This window comes from Pteronotus mesoamericanus, unplaced genomic scaffold, assembly GCF_021234165.1.
Source record: "Pteronotus mesoamericanus isolate MK-2021 breed Mesoamerican mustached bat unplaced genomic scaffold, CSHL_Meso_final contig_78, whole genome shotgun sequence".
In the NCBI taxonomy this organism is placed as follows: Eukaryota; Metazoa; Chordata; class Mammalia; order Chiroptera; family Mormoopidae; genus Pteronotus; species Pteronotus mesoamericanus.
The window spans coordinates 28,625,865-28,648,463 of NW_026555258.1; the positions used below are offsets into that span (position 1 = coordinate 28,625,865).

General features: G+C 49.3%; 1 protein-coding gene across 1 annotated transcript in view; it reads right to left on the minus strand.

Annotated features, from left to right (window-relative positions):
- Window positions 1-141: 141 nt before the first annotated feature.
- The window catches only part of TMOD1 (tropomodulin 1), a 76,389-nt gene continuing 53,931 nt past the window's right edge, over window positions 142-22,599 (minus strand). Inside the window, exons 8-10 of the mRNA XM_054584633.1 lie at window positions 21,380-21,523; window positions 8,393-8,537; window positions 142-1,725 (exon numbers count right to left, since the gene is read on the minus strand). Coding sequence (XP_054440608.1) covers window positions 1,661-1,725; window positions 8,393-8,537; window positions 21,380-21,523 — 354 coding nt within the window. The 3' untranslated portion in view covers window positions 142-1,660. The remainder of the gene's footprint in view (window positions 1,726-8,392; window positions 8,538-21,379; window positions 21,524-22,599) is intronic.

Genomic DNA, 22,599 nt, shown 5'->3' on the forward strand with positions numbered 1-22,599 from the left:
CTGACATTTGGGCAGTTTTTATATCAGCGCCTTGGGACACAAGGCACATTCGGAGTGAGGGCCACAGCACTGCCGTGGTTTCTCAGCCTTGTCCAGTGCGTGTCCCTGTCACGCAGGTCCCAAGAGACACATACGCAGCCATTCACATACCAACAGATTTAATGTTATGTTGCGGTTTCCAGTGATGCAGAATACAGCTGCAATTGTGTGTCAAGGAGAAGCCGGTCGGGACGGCTGTCCCTGCAGCGCAGCGCCACTCCCGGGCCCACCTGCAGCCGCAGTGACACTCTTCCGTAGCGGTGAGGCCCTGGCTCCACCTCAGGTTTGCCCGCACTGTGCACATCACTGCAATTCAGTGCGCCGGCCTTGCCCTTTTCACGAAAAGCCTCTCTGCTCAGTGCTCTGCAGCCTCGCCTTTATCCTAAGATGTGTCCAGTCTCACCCCGCAGGCAGCAGGGATGCTAGCTGAACTGGCACTGTGGTATGGTAAAAGGCACAAGGGCATTGTGGCATCACTTTTTTGCTGGATCCCCAGAAGTGCAGATATTAGAAAGAGATGTGGCAGGAATACCAAACTTACATTTTCAAAATAATCTTGGGATGGTTTTGCCAGGGTTCCTAACTCTTTAATATCTGGGTCTTCACCATTGGCCTTCAGAAGCTTAATTTTTATGGGCATGAGATTAGCAGTGACTCGTCTAATAAGTGCTGCCACAGGTAGGTAAAGTCTGTCAGCATAGCCACAGCGGCTAGAAATGTATCCCTCTGATGTCTGACCTCACGTAAGCCATTAGCCCATGCGCAGTATAGAAAGGTGTTTTAAAGCATTTGGCCATAGGTTTTCCCATCCATCACAAGGTTGGCATTCGATAAGGAAAAAATTTTGACTCCGGTTTCAAATTGTAAGTAAATCCCAGATATCATACAGAACACTCAAGTTGCTGTTTGTTGCCTGGGATTGGTAAAGAAAGGATAATTTTTGAAACTTAGAATTTCATCACCAGCTTTTCTGTCATTTCCTTGTATCCAGCAAAAAGAAATCTCATGTTTTTTTTATTCCTGGCATAGCTCTGTGGCTTTAGTCTTTCTGTCTTTCTTGAGAGGAGAAATTGTGATCTTGATCCCAGAATCAATTTGGCAACTTTAATCTTGAGGTTCTTACATTTTAAAGGAGAGTTAATAAAGAACCTGTTCTCTTTGCTATAATAACTAAGATCAAATTTGTAATAAAGTATTTTATAATGATTCTAAACCACACAGAAGAGTGTATTATTCTTGTGTTACTCAAGTGTGTTATGTTTGTTCATGTGTTACGCATTTTAAATACACTGGAAACACCACAGCAAGACCACTGAAACTGGGCTCTTGGGGTTAAGTCACTGCTGCTATAATGTCATCTTCAGTAAGATCTGCTGGTTCAGGGGCTTCTTAGTTTTTAAATAATAACCAGACTGAACTGTGACTAAAGAAAAACTTCACATTAACCATAGTTTATAAAATTTTCGAACTATAACCACTAGTTAACCTAAAACCTTAGTGCATAAAGAACTGAACCACAAAAGGGTTTTGTGCCGGCATTTTGCCTTCCGGTTTCCACTGCAGAGCACAGATTATCAGTAGAACATGTCCAGTTCAAAGGCATGGTCGTCACCGCCATGCACTAGACTCCACTCCGGCACTTGGGAATGATGGGCCCAGTCAAGTCCGCGAGCCTCCTCTTCCTCACTGGAAAGGAACGGAGATGAGATGTAAGCCGGTTGTCCCCGTGGCTCGGAGAAAGCACTGTGAAGCGTCCCGCTAACTGTGGTTAGCAAAGCCTGAAGTCAGTTGTTTCTAAAGGACCGTTATGTGTGGCTTGTGTGACAGCCCTCCAGTCTGTCAGTGCTCACTGATGAGAGTCTGCGGTAGTGTGAATTCATAGAGTACTTCTGACTCACTGATCTCACAGGTATCAAACCCCTTATCCAGCTCCACTATTGTTCCTTTGTGTGCAGAGACCCTGCAGTTGAAGGTCCCTGCTCCAATTCAGTTAGGAGTTAAGTTCCATTGATCTTAATGAGACTGGGGTCTTAACCTGCTGCAAACTTTCCCCTCAGCCTTTCTCAGAGCTCCTGGCCTGCCTCCTGCCTCTGTAAACAACCATTTCTCTACCCTAAGATTTCCCTGCATTATCTGCCCCCGTATAGTTAACCCTGACATTTTCCCAGGGGCAAGACATTTGTAAGCTCAAAGGTTGATCACATAACACAAGTAGTTAAATGTCATAAAGAAGAAAGCACTAGCCAGGAGGTTGCAGGCTGGAGACATTAGCTTATAGGGTGACGGGACAGGGAAGGGACAGGGGTTCCCTTTGTTGTAACAAGGGAGAGTGTTTTGAAATGAATTAAGTGTGTGCAGATGAAGACCAGCAAGTTAGATCAGCCACAAGAGAAGGAAGTCTGTAGAGCTGGGAGGTGGCAGTCAAGGGGCGGCTGGTGTGGCAGGGACAGGAAACGGGGGGCAAAAGTCTGTCTATACTTATAGATGTCTTCCAGTTCCCAAGCTGAGCCGGTAGACCTGCGGCCACCAGACCCATGCATGCGAGCTGCAACAGAACCCAGTCAGCTTGTGCAAACAGCACATAAAGCAGAACCACCGGGGAAGGGGGTGTGGTGCTCAGGTTGTGGCTGGGAGCTGGGAGGAGGGGCGTGGGGGACCACAAGTCACCCAGTATGGCGCCTGAGCTCCTGCACACCCCGAAACCCCCATCCGAAGAATGATAAATGCAAATCAATGGGCAATCTCCTGGTGAGAAAACAGTGTGACCAGACTCCTGGAACTTTCAGAATGTCCAACAGCTTGGGGGTAGATGCAGAGAAACAAAAACCCAAAGAGCAAGTTTCTGTCAAGGCGACTGGAGGGTTTACATGAACCAGACTTTTAGGCATGTCCAGTCAGCCGTGCAGGCGCGCCCAGCAGGGCGGCCCGCGTTACGCCTCTTTCACACTCAACACCTCATTGCAGCCCCTCCTGCAATTCTGGGATGTCCAAGTTGTTATCATTCCCATGTTATGGATAGGAAAGAAGGGCAGAGAGAGAGCGCATTTCTTGTTCAAAGCCATACAGCTGGTAGCAGAGAGAACCAAGGCTTGTACCTAAGGCGCCTCCCTCAGTACAACTCGGGCCCCTCCCTGTAGGTTTTGCACCACATCTCCTCTGGTTCTCACAGGGAGGATTAGCAACTTTCCCCTGAGAAGAGCAGAGTCGGGACTGGGACCTGGGTCCCCAGCCCGCAGCTCAGAGTACAGAAAGGGATCCCATGCTTCTTCCTCTGCTGCACACCCTGCCTGCGTACACGGGGCTGGATCTGTGCCAAGTCCCCTGCACGGATGTCACGGGGACTGGATGAGGGGAAGGGAAAGATGCCCACTTAACTCAGGTATTACTTTCTCCCATTTTAATGATGAAGAGAATTGAGGCCAAGAGAGGGAAATAACTTGCCCCAAGTCACAGTGAATAAGTGACAGAACTGGGAGTAGAGTCCAGGACTCCCAATATGCCCCCCCTTCAACTCAATCGGCTTTTTACTTCCACTAAAGCAAACTCCTCCATGTTGCTCATCACGGCAACAAGCCAGAGACTCGTTTATTGTCAGAGCCCAAAGGAATCGAGTCACCTGGACCGACCTCCGTGGTGGCCTGTGCTCTCTCCACCACTTCCCGCCAAGCTCGAGCACCTCCGTCATGTCTTTGGGATGCATCTTACATTCCTTTAGATGTGCAACAGCATTTACTGAGTGCTATTACGTACCAAGCACAAGAATCAGAAATAAAGATACTGCTTACCAGGAGACCAAGGTATATCAACAACAAGTTTGATGAAATACTACAGGTACCCTGGCAGATCTCTGTTAAGTATGAGGCATAATGAACGAAGTGGTCGGATCTTCTGAGGATGGGCAGGTAACATTCTGCTGACATGCGCGCGATAAAGGAGTAGGTGGTGAAAAGGGACCAGCAGCACTAGGAGTCATGGCGCTCTACAGGGGTGCTTTTGTCTGGGTCTCTCGCAGCCACTCTAGCTACCTGGACCGGCTGGTATGAAGACGGCAAGAGGACGGCTCATCAGAGGTGTCAAGAGATGAGCCTGGCAGGGCCTCCCACAGCGAGGAGGTGGAGGGTGTAGGCTCTGGGGCTGGACTGTCAGTTCAAAGCCCACTTCTGCCCAGTGACTGCGGGTAACCTTATCTACGTCTCTAAGCCTCGTTTCCTTAGCATAGAATGGGGATAATAATAGCACCTACCTCACTGGCTGCTGGCAGCATCGCAGGAGTTAGTAAGATAGAAAGTGTTCACAGCAGTGCCTGGCACGCAGTGAGCACCATGTAAGTTCCAGCTACGATTGTAAAGGGACACGGGAGCCACGTCAGGGAGTTTAGCTTGAGAGCCGCAGGAGCCCAGATGAGGGGAGCCTGGCAGAGGGACAGGGCAAGCTTCGGAGGGGCGCTGAGCCAGAGGCCCAGCCCCGGGCAGCTGCAGGACCCGTGGAGAATGCAGGGTGCCAGGCGGACATGATAAGGGTTGGACATGGGGCAGGGTGAGGAGGTGGCTGGCTGGTTGGGGTGGGGGCAGAGAGACAGGCCCAGATTTCTGGTCTGAATGGCTGTGAGAATAGAGCCCTTTCCTGAGGTGCTTTTGGGAAAGGATGAAATTGACTTGGGGTATGCTGTGCCTGGGGTGCTTGTTAGAAAGTTCTTCCTTGAGAACACAGCAAAAAAAGTGACTTTCCCAGGAAGGGATGTTTTCTGCTTTAAACCATGTTATTTTGCCCTTCCTTCCCCCTCCACACCTCGCCGCTCCCACCCCCCCCCCCCGCGCCCCCAGCCCCGCCACACACATATACAACTATCTTAACTTGGAGGCTGCAGTTCAGATTTCATTTAAGTGGGGAGAACTTCAGTGGCAGATTCACAGGACCTGAGAGCCAGGCTTAGCCTAGGTCTGAGCTATGAATAGTGTGCAGATAGGAGTCATCTGAGATCACCATGGGAAAACATAGATGGGGACCCACGTCTCTTCCCAGACATCACCACGCCCGGGTGCCCTGCTCTCTCCCACAGATCACTCTGGTGAGAGCTCGCACACAGGGTGAGAAGGATCAAAGACACACCAGTCAGAACGGGTCCTGAGCAGGCTGCCTGTCTGCAGAGGCACTGGGTGACCTGTGGCCTTGGGGACTGAACGTCCCCCAAGGACAAGCCCACCTGCCTCACCGGCAGGCACAGCCCAGGGCCCACAGAGGCCCAGCCAAGGGCCGGGAGTTAGCACAGAGGCAGGGCAAGCGCGAGGGAAACCAGAGAGGCTCAGACACTGCTGGCAACCACAGCCGCTGCGCAGCACCCGCAGGAGGACCTTGTGATGAATGCATTCAGCTGGAAAGCACGGAAGCCTGTCTGCTTCGCTAGAACATCAAGAGCGAGATGAAACTACTGTGTTGGAAAGAAAGTATTTCCCTTTTACAGAGGGAAGCTGATGCACTATCAGAATCAGAAGAATTTCTTTTATGAAAATTAGCGGATGACCACCAATTTGCTTTTAAAGCTAGAAATCCTACAGCACCAATGAGCGCTGAATGTTGTGTGTAATCACTGAACTGATTCTGCTCTAATTCCTTCTGCACAGTTCCCTTGGGGTAACCCTGAGCTCCACTTTTATCACCTGTCACTCCTGCCCTGGAAACTGCCACCATCCCCCTTCCTACCTCCTTTCATCACCAAACTCCTCAGGCTGGCATTACAGACCTTTGGCTGACAGCCTTCTCACATCTACTGAGTCCCATTCCTTTTGAACACCTTGTAAACAAACCTGTCAATCACCTGCCTTTGCCCATGCTGTTCCCTCTGCTTAAAATGCTATTCCCTCTACGTGAAAATGCCCTTCCTCCCTTCCCTGTGAGTTCCTATTTTCCGGTCTAGGTCTAACTCCCAATAGTCGTGCCTCGGTCCTCTTCGATCTGTCTGCCTCTCCTGCCCTGCACCCTGGGTCCTGGCGCTCTGCCTTTGCCTCTGCTGGTCCCCTATCAGGATGCCTCCGGACCTCCCCACAACTTAGCTCTCCTTTCAAAACTACCTGAAGGCCCACACCAACCAGGATGCTTCTATTAACTGGACTTTGTCCTTAAAAATAATCTCCTCACTTTATTTGGATACAGTTTCCAGACATTCTTGAAATTTCAGGCACATCTTGGTGTGTTTTTTTTCCTCCCCTAAAGGGTCTTGCATCAGGGAACTAGCCTTTCTGTTACCCTTCGTGTCACTGAGCATACTCCTGAGCACATGCAAGATGTTCCAAAGGCCTCGCTGCAACTAACCACTGGTGTGACTCGACTGAGCCACAGCCCAGAAGGGCAATCCCTCCAGGGCTTCAGGTTCTCCGAGCAGGACCTGGAGGGAGGGGCCTGAGGTCCCGTCCAGCTCAGGTCCTGCCAGAACCTCAGGACATGCCTGGGCACAGGAGTTGGGCCTGGGTTTTAGAATCACAGGCTCTTGGAGAGGGAGAGTCCTCCAGGGCCGTCTCTTTAAATCTCCAGCTGATTTTGGTGTCTCCTCCCTTCCTCTCTCAGCACCCCAGATCTCTAGTCATCTAGAACCTTCTCCCCCCCCCCAAAAAAAAAGAACTCTACGCTATCTTGCTGCTGGAAGACGGCAGCTGAATTAGCCCTGAGAAAGGCACCCAGGGGCACACAGGAAGCTCCGTCTAAGCTGGGGGGTGGAGGGGAATATGAAGCTACTGTCTAGCAAAACAGAACTGAAGGCTCTAAAGTGCTTGTTCTGAAGCCAGGTCAGAGCTGGGCCCCCAGAGTTTGGACTGAGGGCCAACCTCACCAGCGCAGGGTAGCCATCACCTCTGCTGTGGCCTAATAATCATGAGTCTCAGTTATTAGCGTTAGTTCTTACTTTATTCCAAATCTGGACACTCCAGATAAACCAGGACACTGGGTGCATTTTTTTATTTGCTTGTTTTATGGACTTTGCCGCAGCTCTAGAAAAAAGTAGGAGCCAGAGTGAGTAATGACTTGATAGCCTCTAGGCTGTGACATCTTCAAGAGCAAGAACCTGTATCTTCAACACCCAGTGCCCTACAGGACAAATGTTCGTTCAATTGACTAACTCAGTCTGAAGCGTGTATGGCTCTGAGGTTACCTAGGTGGCAGTTCGGCGAGAACTTGCCTCACGCCCACACACCTATGCTCTCACCTCCCGCCCCCCGGGCCCTCCTTGCAGGCACTGACCTTGCCTGGATCCTTCACCATGTGCTTAGGCTCTTTGTAGTTTACAGAGTGTTAGAAATGAAACAAACGACAACAAAAGCCCTGTGTAAAGCAGGTTTGAATTTGATGAAAAACTTACTAAAGACAGTATCCTTTAGAAAACTAAGTTATTTCATAATTCAGTCCCAGAAAGTAGCTTGTTTCCGCCCTCCCTCATCATGCTTCCTTCTCATCTGCCATAAGAATAATGTACCTTGGTTTGTCTTCTTCCTGCCTTGGCTCTAGCAAACTCACAACTAAGTACAATAATCAATTATGTTAACATATTAGACTTACTTGGTGTTGGGGGGTTTTTTTCCTCTCATTTTCCGGTAGCCTTATCAGAACCACCCCTTTGTGGACACTATGTCGAGTTCTTCCAGCAGCCAGCAGGAACACACATGGTAACTAACCACACACAGAGTGCGAAAACCACCGACATCTGGAAAAGTCGGTGACTGCTCTCCCTTTTCACTCCACTGACTTAAATACCGACTGGGTGCACGTTCACAAGAAAAAATGACCTTTTCTTTCATTTTCTTTTTTAGAGAAGACACATTATGCCTTTAACTGAGATTCAATGAGTCTAACCTGTTTACTATGGAGTCAACATTGTCAACTTTTACCTTAAAAGCAAGGAGAAGTCTCCTAGGCTTGGGCTTTGGGTAATGGTGCTGGTTGGGGACTCTGGGATCTGGGGCTAGAGCCGGACTGTGTCCTGGGCAGAATTCTTGTGTTCGGGGGAGGGTGTTCGGAAGACGAGATTCCTGGTGAGCTTTGTGTTATGCCTGGTTTCCTTTCACTCAGCTGACATGCTGAGGGTGCTGGCCCTCGGGCCCAGCCCTGGGCTGCGCTGAGCTGAGCTGAGCTTTGCGGTGGAAGTGAGAAGAGGGCCCAGGCTTGGCTTCCCGAGACAGGGTGCTCACAGCCCAGGGAGGAGACAAGGCCCCAACACAGAGAACAAACATAACCCACGTGAAAGTCAGGGGTTGGGTTCACCAAGAGGACTCCCTGGAGAAGGGATCAGTGAAAATTTCCCTGCCATCCTGCCCAGGACAGGTGGAAAGGTAACAGGCAGGTGGGCAGGGAGCATATTTTCACTCACCAAGGTCGTTGTTGTTCATCATGGCGTTGGACGCCCGCAGCCGCGGGCCCTGCTGGGTAAAGTGGTAGCCGAACTTCAGAAGCGTTGTGTTCTTCTCCAGCATGCTCACGATCTCCATCTCCACCTTGTTGCCCAGGGGCTGGCTCTTTGGTCAAAAAGAACAATCATCACCACTCATTCCGTTTGTGCAGGACATAAACCTTTTCTACCCAAGAGAAACCTTGCGGGGGCGACGGGGGCGGGCGGGGGGGCGGCTTTAACCCCTCCCCCTCCAAGAGCAGGAAATGAATGTCTGGAGAGGGCAAAAGGTCACACACAGCCAGGAGGAAATGAGTTGGGGTTCAAACCCAGGGCCGCTGGGCACCAAGCAGCCGTCCTAGGAGGTCTGAGCAGGGAAGAACTTAATGTTGTCTAGTCCCCAGAAAAATTAAAATTCCTGCTCCCTGGGCTATTCCTTATGCTAATCGGAGTTGCTGGGAGTGAGGCTCAGGTGTCTGTGGTTTTACAATCCCCAGGTGATTTCACTGTACAGCCAGGTTTGATAATCAGTCGCTCAGACTCATCTTCAATTTACAAATGAAGAAAGTGAGGCCTAGAGAAGGAAGAGGGTTTGCCCAAGGTCACACAGGGCACTGAGAACGCCAGAGTCAGCTTCCTACGGTCTGTTATGTCCCTACTCCAAAATCTATAGTGATCTGACAAAGATTAAAAGAAAAGAAAGGAAAAACCTGGCAAAACACAGGGTCAGGAAAGATATGAGATTGTGCATAGGTCTTGTTTATAATAGTGGGAAAAAAGGGAAACAACTTAGCATCCACCAAGCTGGAGTGGCTCAAATAAACGACAGTTCAGCTTTGCAGCAGAACCTGGGTCACTGGCCTGGGGAGGTGACCATGAACCAACACTAAGTAGAGATAAATGCCATATGAAAGTAGAGGTATCTTTATTTTTCATACACATGTATATACATTGACAAGGCCTGGATGTTTATCAGTGTGTGGGATTTGGGGAGTTTTGTTTTCTTCTTGATCCCTTACTGCACTGAGTTTTCTGTTACCACGTACAGGGTGGGCGACAGTAGGTTTAGAGTTAGTTGTAATACGAATAAATAACACAATAATGAATAAATAATAACACAAGAATAAACTGTTTTGTGTACTCAAAACTGTAAACCTACTTTTGCTCATCCCTGTATAATAAGATAAAAAAACATAATCTTAGAGTTTTGAAAAGACAGAGAAAGCAACATCAGTCTTAATGGGTAAAGACTTCCCCCTGGGAACAGGAGCAAGAAAACAGTGTTTACTTTCACTAACATTGTCTGGCAGGTCCTAACCAGGGCAATGAAGCAAGAAAAAGAAAAAAAAGTCACCCATTTTGGAAAGAAGGAAGCAAAATGATTTGTATTTGCAGATGACACAATATTGTAAATAGAAAATCTCAAGGAATCCGAAAAAAATGACTAGAGCCAATAAACAAGTTCAGCAAGACTGCAGGGTATAAAAGATCAACATCGAAAAGTCAGCTGTATTTCTGGACACTAGTGATAAACACTCCATAAATGAAATTTTGAAAATAATTCCATTTATAATAATATAAAAAATACTTAGGAATAGATTTAATACAAGAAGTAAAGGCTTATATACTGAAAATTCCAAATAGCATAAAACATTAAACAAGACCTAAATAAATGTACAAACATTTCATACTCATGGATCAGAAGGTTTAATGTTGCTAAAATGGCAGTATGCCCAAACTGATCTAAAGACGCAGCAAACAGAAACACATAATCCCCCTCCAATGTTGCCCCTCTGCTGGTAACTTTTGCTATTTATTGAGAGCTTACTATGTTTCCAAAGCCTTTTGCTCAATTCGGAGGATCTCAGTTCATTCCCTTTAATAACCCACCAGGATAAGACTCACTTCCTCCTCAGTCTGGCGCCCAAGACCCTGCACAGTGTTTAGTGTTTGCCTTCCTTTCCTCGCTCAGCCCTCGCTCAGCCTGCTCGGCCCAGGGGCCTGGCGCATGGTACCTGGTGCGGCAGAGGCCTGCTCCTAAACATGCGCCTTCCTCCCTCCTGATGGGACGCCGCTGCCCTCTTAGGCCCACCGGCTGAGGTAGCCCTAGGGCTTTCATGCCCATCGCAAATGCCCCTTTCCAAGGAGGCCTTTCCTGAGCCTTATCCCTGGAAAAGCTCTTTCCCCACTCCACACTCAGGTGACACACTGTCCGTCCATCTCTCCCCCTGGCCTGGTCCACCTGTCTTATTTGGTCACCTGCCTGCATATCTGTCTCTCTGATGAAGCCGGGTTGTTCACTACGGTAGCCATTAGCTATACGCGGCTCTTGAAGTTGAGATGTAATTGACATAAGGTATATGAGCTTTAAATGTACAACATAATGATTTGATATTTGTATGCATTGTGAAATGGTTACCACAGTAAGTCTAGGTAACATCCGTCATCATACAGCTACAAAAAATTTTTTCCTTGCGATAAGGACTCTTAAGATTTACTCTTAGCAACTTCCGAATATGCCATATACAGCCGTGCTGTACCTTATATCTCATGGCTTTTTAGTTTAAGCCAGAAGATTTTACTTTTTGATCCCCTTCACCCATTTCACCTACAACGACCCCCGCCCCTGGCAACTACCAATCTGTTCTCTGACTCTATGAGCTTGGTTGGTTTTGGCGTTGTTTTTAGAGGCCACGTATAAGTGAGATCCTATGGTATTTGTCTTTCTCTGTCTACCCTGCTTCACTTAGCATAAAGCCCTCAAGGTCCATCCATGTGGTTGCACATGGCAAGATTTCATTTTTTTCTTATGGTTGAATAATATTCCATTATGCGTGTATATATATACATACATACACCATATCTTTTTTATCCGTTCATCCATTGGTGGATACTTACTTCGGTTGCTTCCAAGTGCTGGCTATTGTAAATAATGCTGCAGTGAACAGGAGGGTGCACACTCTATCTTTTCAAATAAAAGTGCTTTTATTTTCTTTAGATAAATACTCCAAGTGTGATTGCTGGGTCATATGATAGTTATATATATACATATGTATATATGTATAGTGAGGAAACTCCAGAGCACCTTCCCTAGTGGCTGCATCAATTTACATTCCTACCAGCAATGCACAGGATTCCCCTTTTCTCGTATCCTTACTAATGCATGTTATTTCTTGTCTTTTTGATGATAGCCGTCCTAAGGGTGTGAGGTGGTATCTCATTGGAGTTTTGATTTACATTTCCCTTATGATTAGTAATGTTGAGCAATTTTCATGTACCTGTTAACCATCTGTATGTCTTCTTTGGAAAAATGTCTATTCAGATATTCTGCCCATTATTTAATTGGACTGTTTTTTAAACTTTAAATTTAAATAATTAAAATTAAATAAAATTTGAAGTTCAGTTCCTCAGTTGCACTTGCCACATATCAAGAGTGCAATAGCCACTGGCTACCGTGGTGGTCCGTGCAGATGTAGACCATTCCCATCATCACAGAAAGTCCTTTTGGAGGTGCTACCCTGGACTGTGAGCCCTCGGATAGCGCACAGTAACCAGTACCTCTGGGTGTAGGTCAAGGAATTGAAATGAGTGGAGGAAATAGGAACAAGCTCAGTGCACAGGAGGGTTGAGAAGATGCATCAGCCCAGCATCTGGAAGGACAAGCATGGAACCGCAGTTGAGATCTTGACAGAGAATTCCTCCCAGGTTGTTCTGATTCACCAGAGCTTGTCTGGGTTCAGATGGGCCTGGGGACACTGACTAGGGCAGGCAGAAGGACAGTGGCGAAATTCCACCAGCCCCTCTGGCAAGGCTCCTGAAAGTGCAGGAAGAAGGGTGGTGGCCTGTCCTCGGAGGACTCAGACCAGCCCTACGCTCTGAGGCTTGGCCTGGCATATGGTACAGGGACCATCGGAGGCCCCAAGAAGGAACTGGCAGGTCCCCCACGCACCCTACTGAGCGGGAAGCCTGGCCTCTCCTTGAGGTCACTTGCTCTGCTAGAACTCAGCATGGGCTAGTCACAGAAAGCGTAGGCCTTCCCTGACTGGAGGTGCTGCCAGGGCTGCTTCTGCAAAGCTGACACTTCACGTGGCTCAGGCCAGAGTACCAAGCCCCGCAATGCAAACTGCCCCCATTCAACCTCCCTGCATCCTGGGGAGGTGGGCCGAGCAGGTGGAAACTAGCACCTCCATCTTAGAGATGAGTAAACTGAGCCCATGCATAGAGGGAAGCTGGGCTGTGCTCATTTTGCTTAACAACAGAGCCAAGACTTGACCTAGGCCTGAGCCTGGAAAGACTTCAGAGGACCCCGTAGGCCGCCATTCTCAGACTAGTATCCACTGTCCCCGAGACACATGCAGGTGTGTCTGGGTGTGTGAGAGAGGATACCGGGTTCAAAGGTGGCTAGTTTTTCTGGCATGTGAATCTTGGACCAAACCCAGTATTTTTACATGAAGGAGTAAGACAGAAACGTGCCTACATCTTAACAAACTTCATCCTTGGGCTCCGTTCCCTCAGGGACTCTGAAACCAGAATGCCTCACACATGTCACGGGTGAGAGAAGAGGCCGCAGGACGAGGGTAGGACTAAAACTCTGGTCTCTTTCTTATTTTTCAAATACTTGTTATTTAGTGGTTACTGTATGCCAGGCAATGTCACAAGCACATTACATACGCTGACTCACTTTCCCCTTACTATGAGCCTAGGGAACACGTACTGTTATTGCACCTTTCATTGTACAGATGAGGAACATGAAGAGCAGAGGTATTAAGACATTTCCCCTGAATCGTAGTGCTGGTCAGGTGCAGACCAGGATTTGAACATGCGCAGTTTGCTTCAGAGTCTGCGCGAGTTCCCAGCTCACGTGGGGGCCTTGAAGAGAGCTCAGAAGGCAGCAGCGGGATGAGAGGAGGCGGATGGAGTTTGGCTGCACGCGCAGGACTGCGTTCTAACCGTCAGCAGCACTCGCACAGGGAGGAGCCACCTGCTGAGGCAGTGGACTGCCCGTCCCCGGGAGTGTGCAAGTAAAGGTCAGACGGAAGGTGGTATGGGGGTCGTAGACGGCTTCACAAATGAGGAAAGCTTAGGCTCTGTGGCCTTTCTGGCTTCTGGGGCCTGCATTTGGCGAGTCTATGAATAGCTTGCTTGGATGGCATAAAAAAATCAGGAGACGACCTCAGCAGTGGGTGAAAGGCAAGGAGAAGCCCCGTGGGGGATGGGGGGGTGGAGGGGGCGGTGATCATGCCGGGACTGGCAACGTCAGTCTCAGGGAGTTGGGGGGCTGGGGAAGAACTCTTGTCTCCTTTCAGATTTGCTTAAGAATTAAATAGACCATTTGTGAACAAATATCTCATGATTATAAATTCAAACAATACTAAGGCTGATCACACAAAATGAGTCTCCTTTCACCATTTGTCCCCAATCCCCCTCCCCCGCCTTCCACAGAAGTAACCGCCATGGCCAATGGGCTGGGTTCCTGTGAACTTTTTTCCATGTGTCAAGTATATAACAGAAATATATAGTTTGTTTTTTTTTTAATTCTCTTCTTTAAATGGATTCCTAATATTCTTATTTCTGCAACTTGCCTTTTCCAGTTAATATCTCCTAGAGATCTGTCCAAGCCAGCACACAGGAAACTAACTCTTTCCTTTGAGCTACTTCATGGGACACCTCGGCACAGCTGGCTACTTGCTTCGCTTCCGTACCTCCTTGTACAAGCAGTGCCGCGGGGAGCTTGGCAGGGGGCGGTATTCTTTAGGCTGGGCATGGAGATATGGAATTGCTCAGGTAAAAAGTGAGCACATTTTAAATTAAAATTGTGAATGCCTTTCAAAAGGATACAGATGCTGACCTGCCCTTCTGTGGCGCGTGACAGCTCTCGGGTCCTCACACCTTTGCTATGAGAAGGCGATCAGATTCCCTATTTAACAAAACCACCAGCCAGCAGCTCCGGTGGAATGGGGCTGTGGCCTGGGGCTGGTGGCTCTGAGGCCCCCTTTCTGGCCAGAGGCACCCTGGCCTGAAAGAAGCTCACTTTGTACATCCGAAGGGGTCAGCTGTGGTCCGTTCCTGGTGACCCAGAAGACACGGACGACTGGGAATGCTTGCCAATCCTGCAGAAAGGCGCCCTGGGGGTTATCTAGTCCAACTCCAGAGCCCCACCCCCTGGCTCATATTAAAATTCCCTCCACATCACAGCTGCCGCATTGTTCTGTCAGCGTGCACGTCCCCGGTGATGGGGGCGCATCGCCCTCAGAATCGCCCTGCCCCATCCTTGGGGAGCTCTGCTGCTTGGAAAGGGCTTTCTGGCCAAACAGTGACAACAGAAAATAATATAGACTGTTCTCACTCTGGTGATTTAAAAATATGTCTGCAAATTCTTTGATATTTCTCCTTCCAAAGGCGGAGCCTGATTCCATTCCCCTTGAATTGCACTTGGTGACTCACTTCTGACAGACAGACAATGGCAGGAGTGACGGTCTAATTCCAAGGTTTGGCCCATAAAAGGCATTTGCAGTTTCCTCTTTCTTCTGGCTTGGGCCACTGTCTCTGGGAGAAGGTGGCCTCCACAGGGTAAGGACACAGAGACGGCCCCATGGCGAGGCCCACCTGGCAAGGAGCTGAGGCCTCCTGCCCGCAGCCTGGAGGGGGCCGCCGTGGACGCAGTCCCTCCAGCCCCGCCCAGGCCTTCAGCCTCTGTCAACCTCCTCAGAGATCCTGGGCCGGAGCCGTCCCACCCAAATCCTGCTCCTGGGTTTCTGACCCTCAGAAACTGCGCGCTAACGCATGTTGGTTGTTGTTTTAAGTTGCTAAGTTTGGGGGTTAATTTGTTACACAGCTATAGATAACTGATAGACTCACATGTGATGCTGAGAAAAAAAGCCAGACATAAAAGTGCACATGCATATGATTCCATTTATCTGAAGTTTAAGAATAGGCAAAACTCATCTATGGTGATAGAGAGCAGGATAGGATTGCATCTGGAGGGGGTTGACTGGGAGGGGGTCTGAGAGAGCCTGCTGGGGTTCTGGAAACATTCTAGACCTTGACCTTGATGGGGATTACACAGGTGTGTGTGTGTAAATCCACGGAGCTGTCCTTCTAGGACATACTTGCTTTACCATATGTAAGTGGCACTTCACTAAAAAAGTAAACATAGAAAAAGAAAGAAGAAAAGAGAGAAAGAAAGAAAGAGAGAAAGAAAGAGGGAGAGAGGGAATAAGAGAGGAAAGAAAGGAGGTAAAAAGTTGCTTCTTGCATGAGCTAGAATCTCTGACAGGTCAGTCCTCCCCACCCCGCCCTGTGGGTCCACCACCAACTGGGTCAAACAATAAAAATATCATCCCTCTCTGACTGAGAAAATACCACATGCGAGGTGTTGATTAACGGATCAACATATTAAATCCTGTCACTGCCCTATTAAGTTGAGTATTATTCCTATTTTATAGATGAGGAAACTGAGGCATGGATAGATTAAGTGACTTTCCCCAGTTACACAGCAAGACCAGAACCAGGGCTTAGCTGGGACTTGATCGCTTGTTTGGCTCCCAGTGTCAGAGGTGTGAAGACAGGTCATTCTTTGGGTCAGTCTGTCTCTTGCCTGGAAAGCGCCCGGTTTTTCAGAAGAGAGTGCAGTGGGGACCTGATGTGGTGCGAGATGGTTGTCACAGATCTTTATTCTGATTTGTTCTGACCTGTGCAGGAAAAGGGTTTTCTCTACATCATATTTTTTTTCTCTCATTTCCACTGAGTTTATCTCATTTTTCCCTGAGAAATGAGGTCAGTAAAAGAACACAAGTGGCACGCGGTAGAAGGAACGATGGCACATGCCTTTCCTCTCACTGAGGTCTATAGCTCCAGGCTGAATTACTTCGATTCACAATGAAAATACAGGTGCAAAAGTGATGCACAGACCAAGAGCAGCTGTTTAGGAAGTAAATGTATAAGGAACAGAACAGAGAACACAATTGGTCAGGAAGCCTTGTTCTTTTGGTTTTTCAAGAGTGTTTTTCTTATATCTTGCAAACCCAAAAGCTTATTCAGCCTCGTTTAAAATAAAGTTGGCCAGGTCTGACTGGTGTGGCTCAGTGGATGAGCTTCAGCCTATAACCCGAAAGGTCTCAGGTTTGATTCCCAGTCGGGGTCCATTCCTGGGTTGTGGGCCAGGTCCCCAGTAGGGGGTGCTCGAGAGGCAACCACACATTGATATTTCCCTCTTTCTCGCCTCCAATCTCTCTAAAAATAAATAAATAAAATCTTTAATAAAATAAAATAAAGTTAGCCAGCTGACATAAGTGTGCAATCTAATATTAAGGGGGCGTTGTCATGTGTAAAAACCTTCAGGATCTTATTCCAGCATAGCTTTTGTGTTCTTTCTAAACTTACTTTAATTGGGAAAGCAAATTAATCAGAAAAAAAACCCCGAAATCCACTTCCTTTGGCTTTAAAAAATATATATATTAAGCACATCCTCACTGTCAAATGCCAGAATGGAATGTCCAGCCACTACCCCCAGACCTTGGGCGTATCCTCATTTGCGGAGAGGGTCAGGTTTTCAGGTGTTGTCCATTCAGAGGGGTGGGGGAGTGCCCCGTGCCCCGAGGGTCCCAGGAAGAGCCTGCTGGAGGAGCTCCACTGGGAGTGAGGAGGGTGAATTGAGAGGCCCAGAGAATGGATTGCCTGGGATGGACGGGCCTGCGGGACCCCCGTCTGCAGGGTCCGTGAGGGGGGCGGGGGGAGTGCTGAGAGGGCCTCTCCCGCCCACCCGCATGAAGCCTGTCTGAAAGGCAGGACTTCTCAGCTCCCACCCAGCTCTGACACTTAATCTACGGCTTCCGGCTTCCGGCAACTCTCACCCCTTCTCTGACCCTCAGTTTCCCCACCTGTAAAAGGAGGGCTGGACTAGCCGCGTTCTCAGCACCCTCAGCCCGGCCAGGGCCCCTCTGCCCCCTCCCCCGTCCCTGCGGCTCCCAACGGAGCAGTGCTTGCAGATAAAGAAAGACTGGCTGAGTAAACAAAGAACCTCAGAGTCCTGGTTGCCGAATGTGTCCAGAGCCAGCCTGGGAGGCTCTGTGTCACTGGGTAGAATGCCCCAAGTCCCTTTCTTTGGCCATATAAGGAAAAAGGAGAACAGAGGCTCCCTGACACAGGTTGCAGGCACAGGGGCTGAGCAGAAAGCTGCCGCCTCTGAAGACCTGGGTGAGTAACCAAGAATGAGGAATAAATCAAATGCCACTCACCACCTCCTTTTGGTCACACTCCTCAAAGGCCTAGCATCTGGGGACCCGACATGGGGCAGCCGACAGAGGCAGTCATCATGCCCAGGCCTCCTAGGACGCACTGTGAGAGGCACGGGTGGCCTTCCCCAGAGCCTGGGTGGCAGAGCCCCCTCCTCATGACTGGCCTCCTCCCCATCCTCCTCGTCCCCTGGCAGACCCCATTCAGTCTGCAGACGCCAGGCCTGTGGGCGCACTTCCCCACACGCCCCTCATCTAGGAGGTCGTAATACCCGCTCTGGCCTCCCACACCCGGAGGCCCCTCCCTGCTCCCAGTCCTCTCCCATCCAGCAGGGACCCGTGTCCCTGAGCACAACTCTGATTAGTACACAGGGCAGTCCACAAGCCATCTTCCCTCAACCTACCTATTCAGAGCCCATTGGACTGCCAGCTCCCTTTCTGGCCTTCCTCTTGGGGGTAGCATTTGTCAGGTATGGATGGGCTTCTCATTGTTCATGTGGTTCCCTGCACCTGAGATGCCATGGCCTCTACTGCACCCTGTGAGATACCGTCCACCCTACAGTTTTCTCAAACTCCACCTCCTACAAGAAGCCCTCCCTGATGCCTACTCCTGACTGAGACTGCTTGCTCCAGTGGACTTTAGGGCCCACTGTCTGTGGTTTTTTGGCACACCTCATATGATGGTCATTTCTGCATTTATGTGTCTCCCTATGCAGCGTAGAATCCCTGGAAGGCAGAGCCGGAGCCCAGCACAGCTCTGGGGTACGGCCAGCACTCACCAAATGCTGAAATGAACCAAAAAAGGGGCTCCCAGGACGCGGGTGTAGGTGGTAAGGATGCTCTGGCCTTGCACTTAAGAAAAGGGACAGCTGAGAAAAGCCAAGCGAGGTCCATGTGAAACTACAGTAGGGTTCAAGAGCCCCAACCAGCACAGATCTCGGACTTTGGAGTCACACAGACATGGGTTCAAATCTTGCGTCTGCCACTTACTGTATGACCACTGGCAGGTCACATAGCCTGCATAGACCTCAGTTTCCTCACCTGTAATACCAGAATGGGTTGTAATATCCAATTACAGTCTGTCTGAGCCTTAAATGATGTAATGGATCCATGGTACCTGCTCAGGAAATTAACCCAGAATAACATGTGAACTCCCTAGATCACTTTTGGACTAACTACAGAGGTTAACGACTGCGTGGTTTACATCAGCCATCTCCTCAGAAGTGGAGTTTTTTTTTGTTTTTTTTTTTTAAAGATTTTATTTATTTGTCTTTAGAGAAAGGGAAAGGGAGGGAGAAAGAGGGAAAGAAACATCAACGTATGATTGCCTCTCATGCGCCCCCTACTGGGGACCTGGCCCACAACCCAGTCGTGTGCCCAGAATTGGGATCAAACTGGAGACCCTTTGGTTCACAGGCCCACACTCAACCCACTGAGCCGTGCCAGCCAGGGCAGAAGTGGAGGTTCTTCTTAGCCCCATTTACAAGTGAGGCACTGTGGCTCAGGGAAGCGATCACCCTTGCACTAGCGGTTCAGGCAGGGCGAGGGTGACGGTCAGCATTGGCTTCATCTCTGGGCTCTGGGGACACAGTAGTGAGAAGGAAGGTGGGCGGCTCCTTCTCCGACAGCTGCCACCACAGTGACCTGAGGCCAGTGCTCTGGGCCATCGTTGGCCAACCTTCTGCCCCGGGGATCAGGCTTCAGTGGACACTGGGTAGACCCTGACTCCCTGCGTGGCCAGGCTTAAAGTCACATGACCAGCCAGTCCCCGAGCCTGGCCCACGGCTGCTGCCACGCCTGCCATATGCCTTTGTCCCATCTGCGGTGCCCTTCCTGCCTTCGGTAAAGCAGGGTAGCACTGGCCAAAGGAGGGACATAAAAGCAGCGGGGCAGGGACAGTCTGGAAATGGGTGAAGGAGCAGCAGCCAGGCCACTGGCATCCGAGAGATGCTAGGAGTCCAACGCAGCAAACTCCATGACAGGGCTGCTGCAGGCTCATGTGGCCTTTTTATATGAATTAGACAGAAAGCACTCTCTCTGGGTGGACAAAGCTCCACACCAAGTCTTAAAGCGTGGGACGTGGGTTGGGCTTCAACCCCTGCCACCTCACTGTGCAGTGAACAGTACGCACAACCATCCCGGCTGCCCTGCTGGCCAAGCACCACTGCGGGGCCGAGACACGGAGGTGACTCGGACCCAGCACCGGCTTCTGAGGATCTCACAGGCTAGCCAGGGTCCCAGGAGAACACAGGGAGGGAGCTCCTAATGTGCTCTGCAGGGCCAATTTCCATAGTGTGAATATTCCCGCTAGGGGCGATTTCAAGGTACCAATGTGCCATCCCTGAAGGGGAGCTGGGAAGACATGTGCATAGTCAGCTCATCACAAGCTGGTCCGAGCTGGCTCTAGGACACCACTGGGACAAGGATATGTTTTAGCTGAATCCAGAGGAAGAGGAGGGGTTCTCCAGGCAGAGAAGTAGTGGGGGCAGTGGCGAAGAAAAGCAAGAGCAAAGACATGGAGGTATCAAAGTAAGTAGGGGGCAAACTATGAAGGGGTTATGATTGACAAGGGACCACAGAAATCTTCTGAAAGCTGGTAATGTTTTAGGTCTTGACGTGGACAGGGGTTACAAGCCCAGACCGATTCGTTAAACTGTACAATTAAGTCTTAGGCACTCTTCTGTGTGTTAGTAATATTTTTACTATAAAGATAAGTATTTCATTCCAGGATAACTGCTATTTACAATTGTTACATTTCCTTCCAATCTTTTTTCTATGCACATATTTGTATGACCATGTAGCAAAAATTTTCATGTAGGAAAAAAGGTTCCCTATCCACATGCCATAAAAAAGGAAGCATTTTAACATTGGAAACACGTGGTATAATGAAAGGAGTGTGGGTTTTGGAGCCAGAGAGGTCTGAATTCAGATCCTGCCTCCTAAAGCGCAGGCCTGGCAGCCCTGAGGAAGCTTGCCTTAGCCTCTCTGAGCTGTTTTCTCCTCTGCAGCCTGGGAGAGGGATCACCCACATCCTGCAGGGCAGGCAGGACAATCAGAGATGCTGTGTGTCAGGTAGATGGCGACGAGCCTCGCCCACCACAGACCCTCAACAGGCGTAACATACAAGATATCTTAGATGCCAGACACTGTCACTGGCATTGCTTTAGAAATTCAGAACTTAAAGAGTTGCCCTGAAAATAAATGACTGAATCACAGAAGTTATACAGCAACGATAACCCCACAAGGATAAAGACAAACTAGAATTTGCCCAGAGAATAACCTCCATGATAAGGAGACACAAAAAACCATTGTGTGTGTGTGCATGTGTGTGTATAGGGTGGTGTTGGAAGAATTTGGGGTATTTAGCCTGGTGAGGAAGATTCCAATGGTTTATAAGATTTGTGCAACAAATATGTCTTGTGTGCAGCACAGAACAAAATTAAGCCCAACAAAAATGATTTATAGGGGGCTCATTTCCACTAGATATAAGAAAGGACAGTCTCACTAATAATAAACGATAAGGAGTGAACTCCCCATCGCTAGGGGCATACAAGCAAAAGCTGCAAGAGCACTTGGCGGTAATGAAGAAGGAAGGTGAGCGGGCAGAGGTCCCTTGAAGCTGGACTCTGGAGCTTTTATAATCAGCAGCATCCACTCCGTCCAGCAGCATGTAGGGAAGTGCAGAGCAGCCAGCATCATGTAGTGAAGGGCACAAGGAGGCCCTTGCTCATCTTACCTGGTTATCGATTTTCAGTTCCACCAAAGAAGTGTTGTATGGAAGGGCTTCCACCAGGCGCAGGATCCCAGCTCCGGAAATGAAGTTGGATTCCACGTTCAGTGTCTTTAACACCTTGTTCTCCTTGAGCATCTCAGCAAGGGCCTTGAGCCACAGGAAAAAAGCAAGTGTACCCATGAGTCATTCTGAGCAAGACTGGAACCCATTTTGGGTAAAACCTAAAATACTGAAGGAACCTCGCTGGGAGAAAGAGTCTTTTGTACACATGTGCTGTTTAAGCCAGGGACCCGCCAAGATGATCCCCTCAACTTCCTTCATCAAGCATAGCTCTGTGTCTCCCCTCCCCTCCAACCTCCCTGGGCTCCTGAACCCCTACCAGGTTATTCCATGCTCCTTAGCCTGCACCCAAAGCCTCTACTGGGCACAGGTCCTGCTCCCTGTTCAGCCTCAACTCTCACTGCCCCCTTATGGTGGGGCTAATCCCAGTTCCCCATACTTGCCCAGTGCCTCCCACTTAACCTTTGCTTTAGCTGCCCCTGCCACCTGGAATGTCCCTTCCTGTCTGATTCACTCACCCAGACCCTGCCGGTCCTTCAAGGCCATCCTCAATGCCCCTTTCTCTGAGAGCCTTTGCTGACACTCCCAGTGAGCTGCGGCCTGTCTTCTTGAACCACATAGAATTTATCCATAATCTCCCTCACGGAACTTGTATTCCCCAGTTTAGATTGCTTTTTATACTGATGTCTCTGCCATTAGTGTATCTATCCTTGGTGGGCTGAAAATGCACCGTATTCATCCCATGGTGCCCACAGTGTTCAGCACATAGTAGGTCCTCAGTCTCTGTTCACTAAGTGACTGGTAAAGTCCTAGCCTCCCTAAATAGTCTTACTTGTCTCTTCTGTTCCCCTGTTGGAATTCCATGGAATCATTCATTTGATTGGAACAGCAGAGAGCAGAGGGGGAAGCCTGAGAAACCACTCCACTGGGCAAGTGTCCAGGACAAATGGGAGGAGAGGAGCTCAGGTAGTCCCCAGCACGTTTGGGAGGAATTCAGCCAGGGGGTGTAGATGACAATCAGAGCCTCTGAAGGAAATGAAGTCATTAGCAGTTGGTGGAAACAGTGTGTCATGGAGGAAAGGAGACACCCGCAGCTGATAGGCCAGGGTGTACAATCTGTGGGCCCTGTTGTCTGAAAGGATGATCCGAGCCAGAAATGCCCT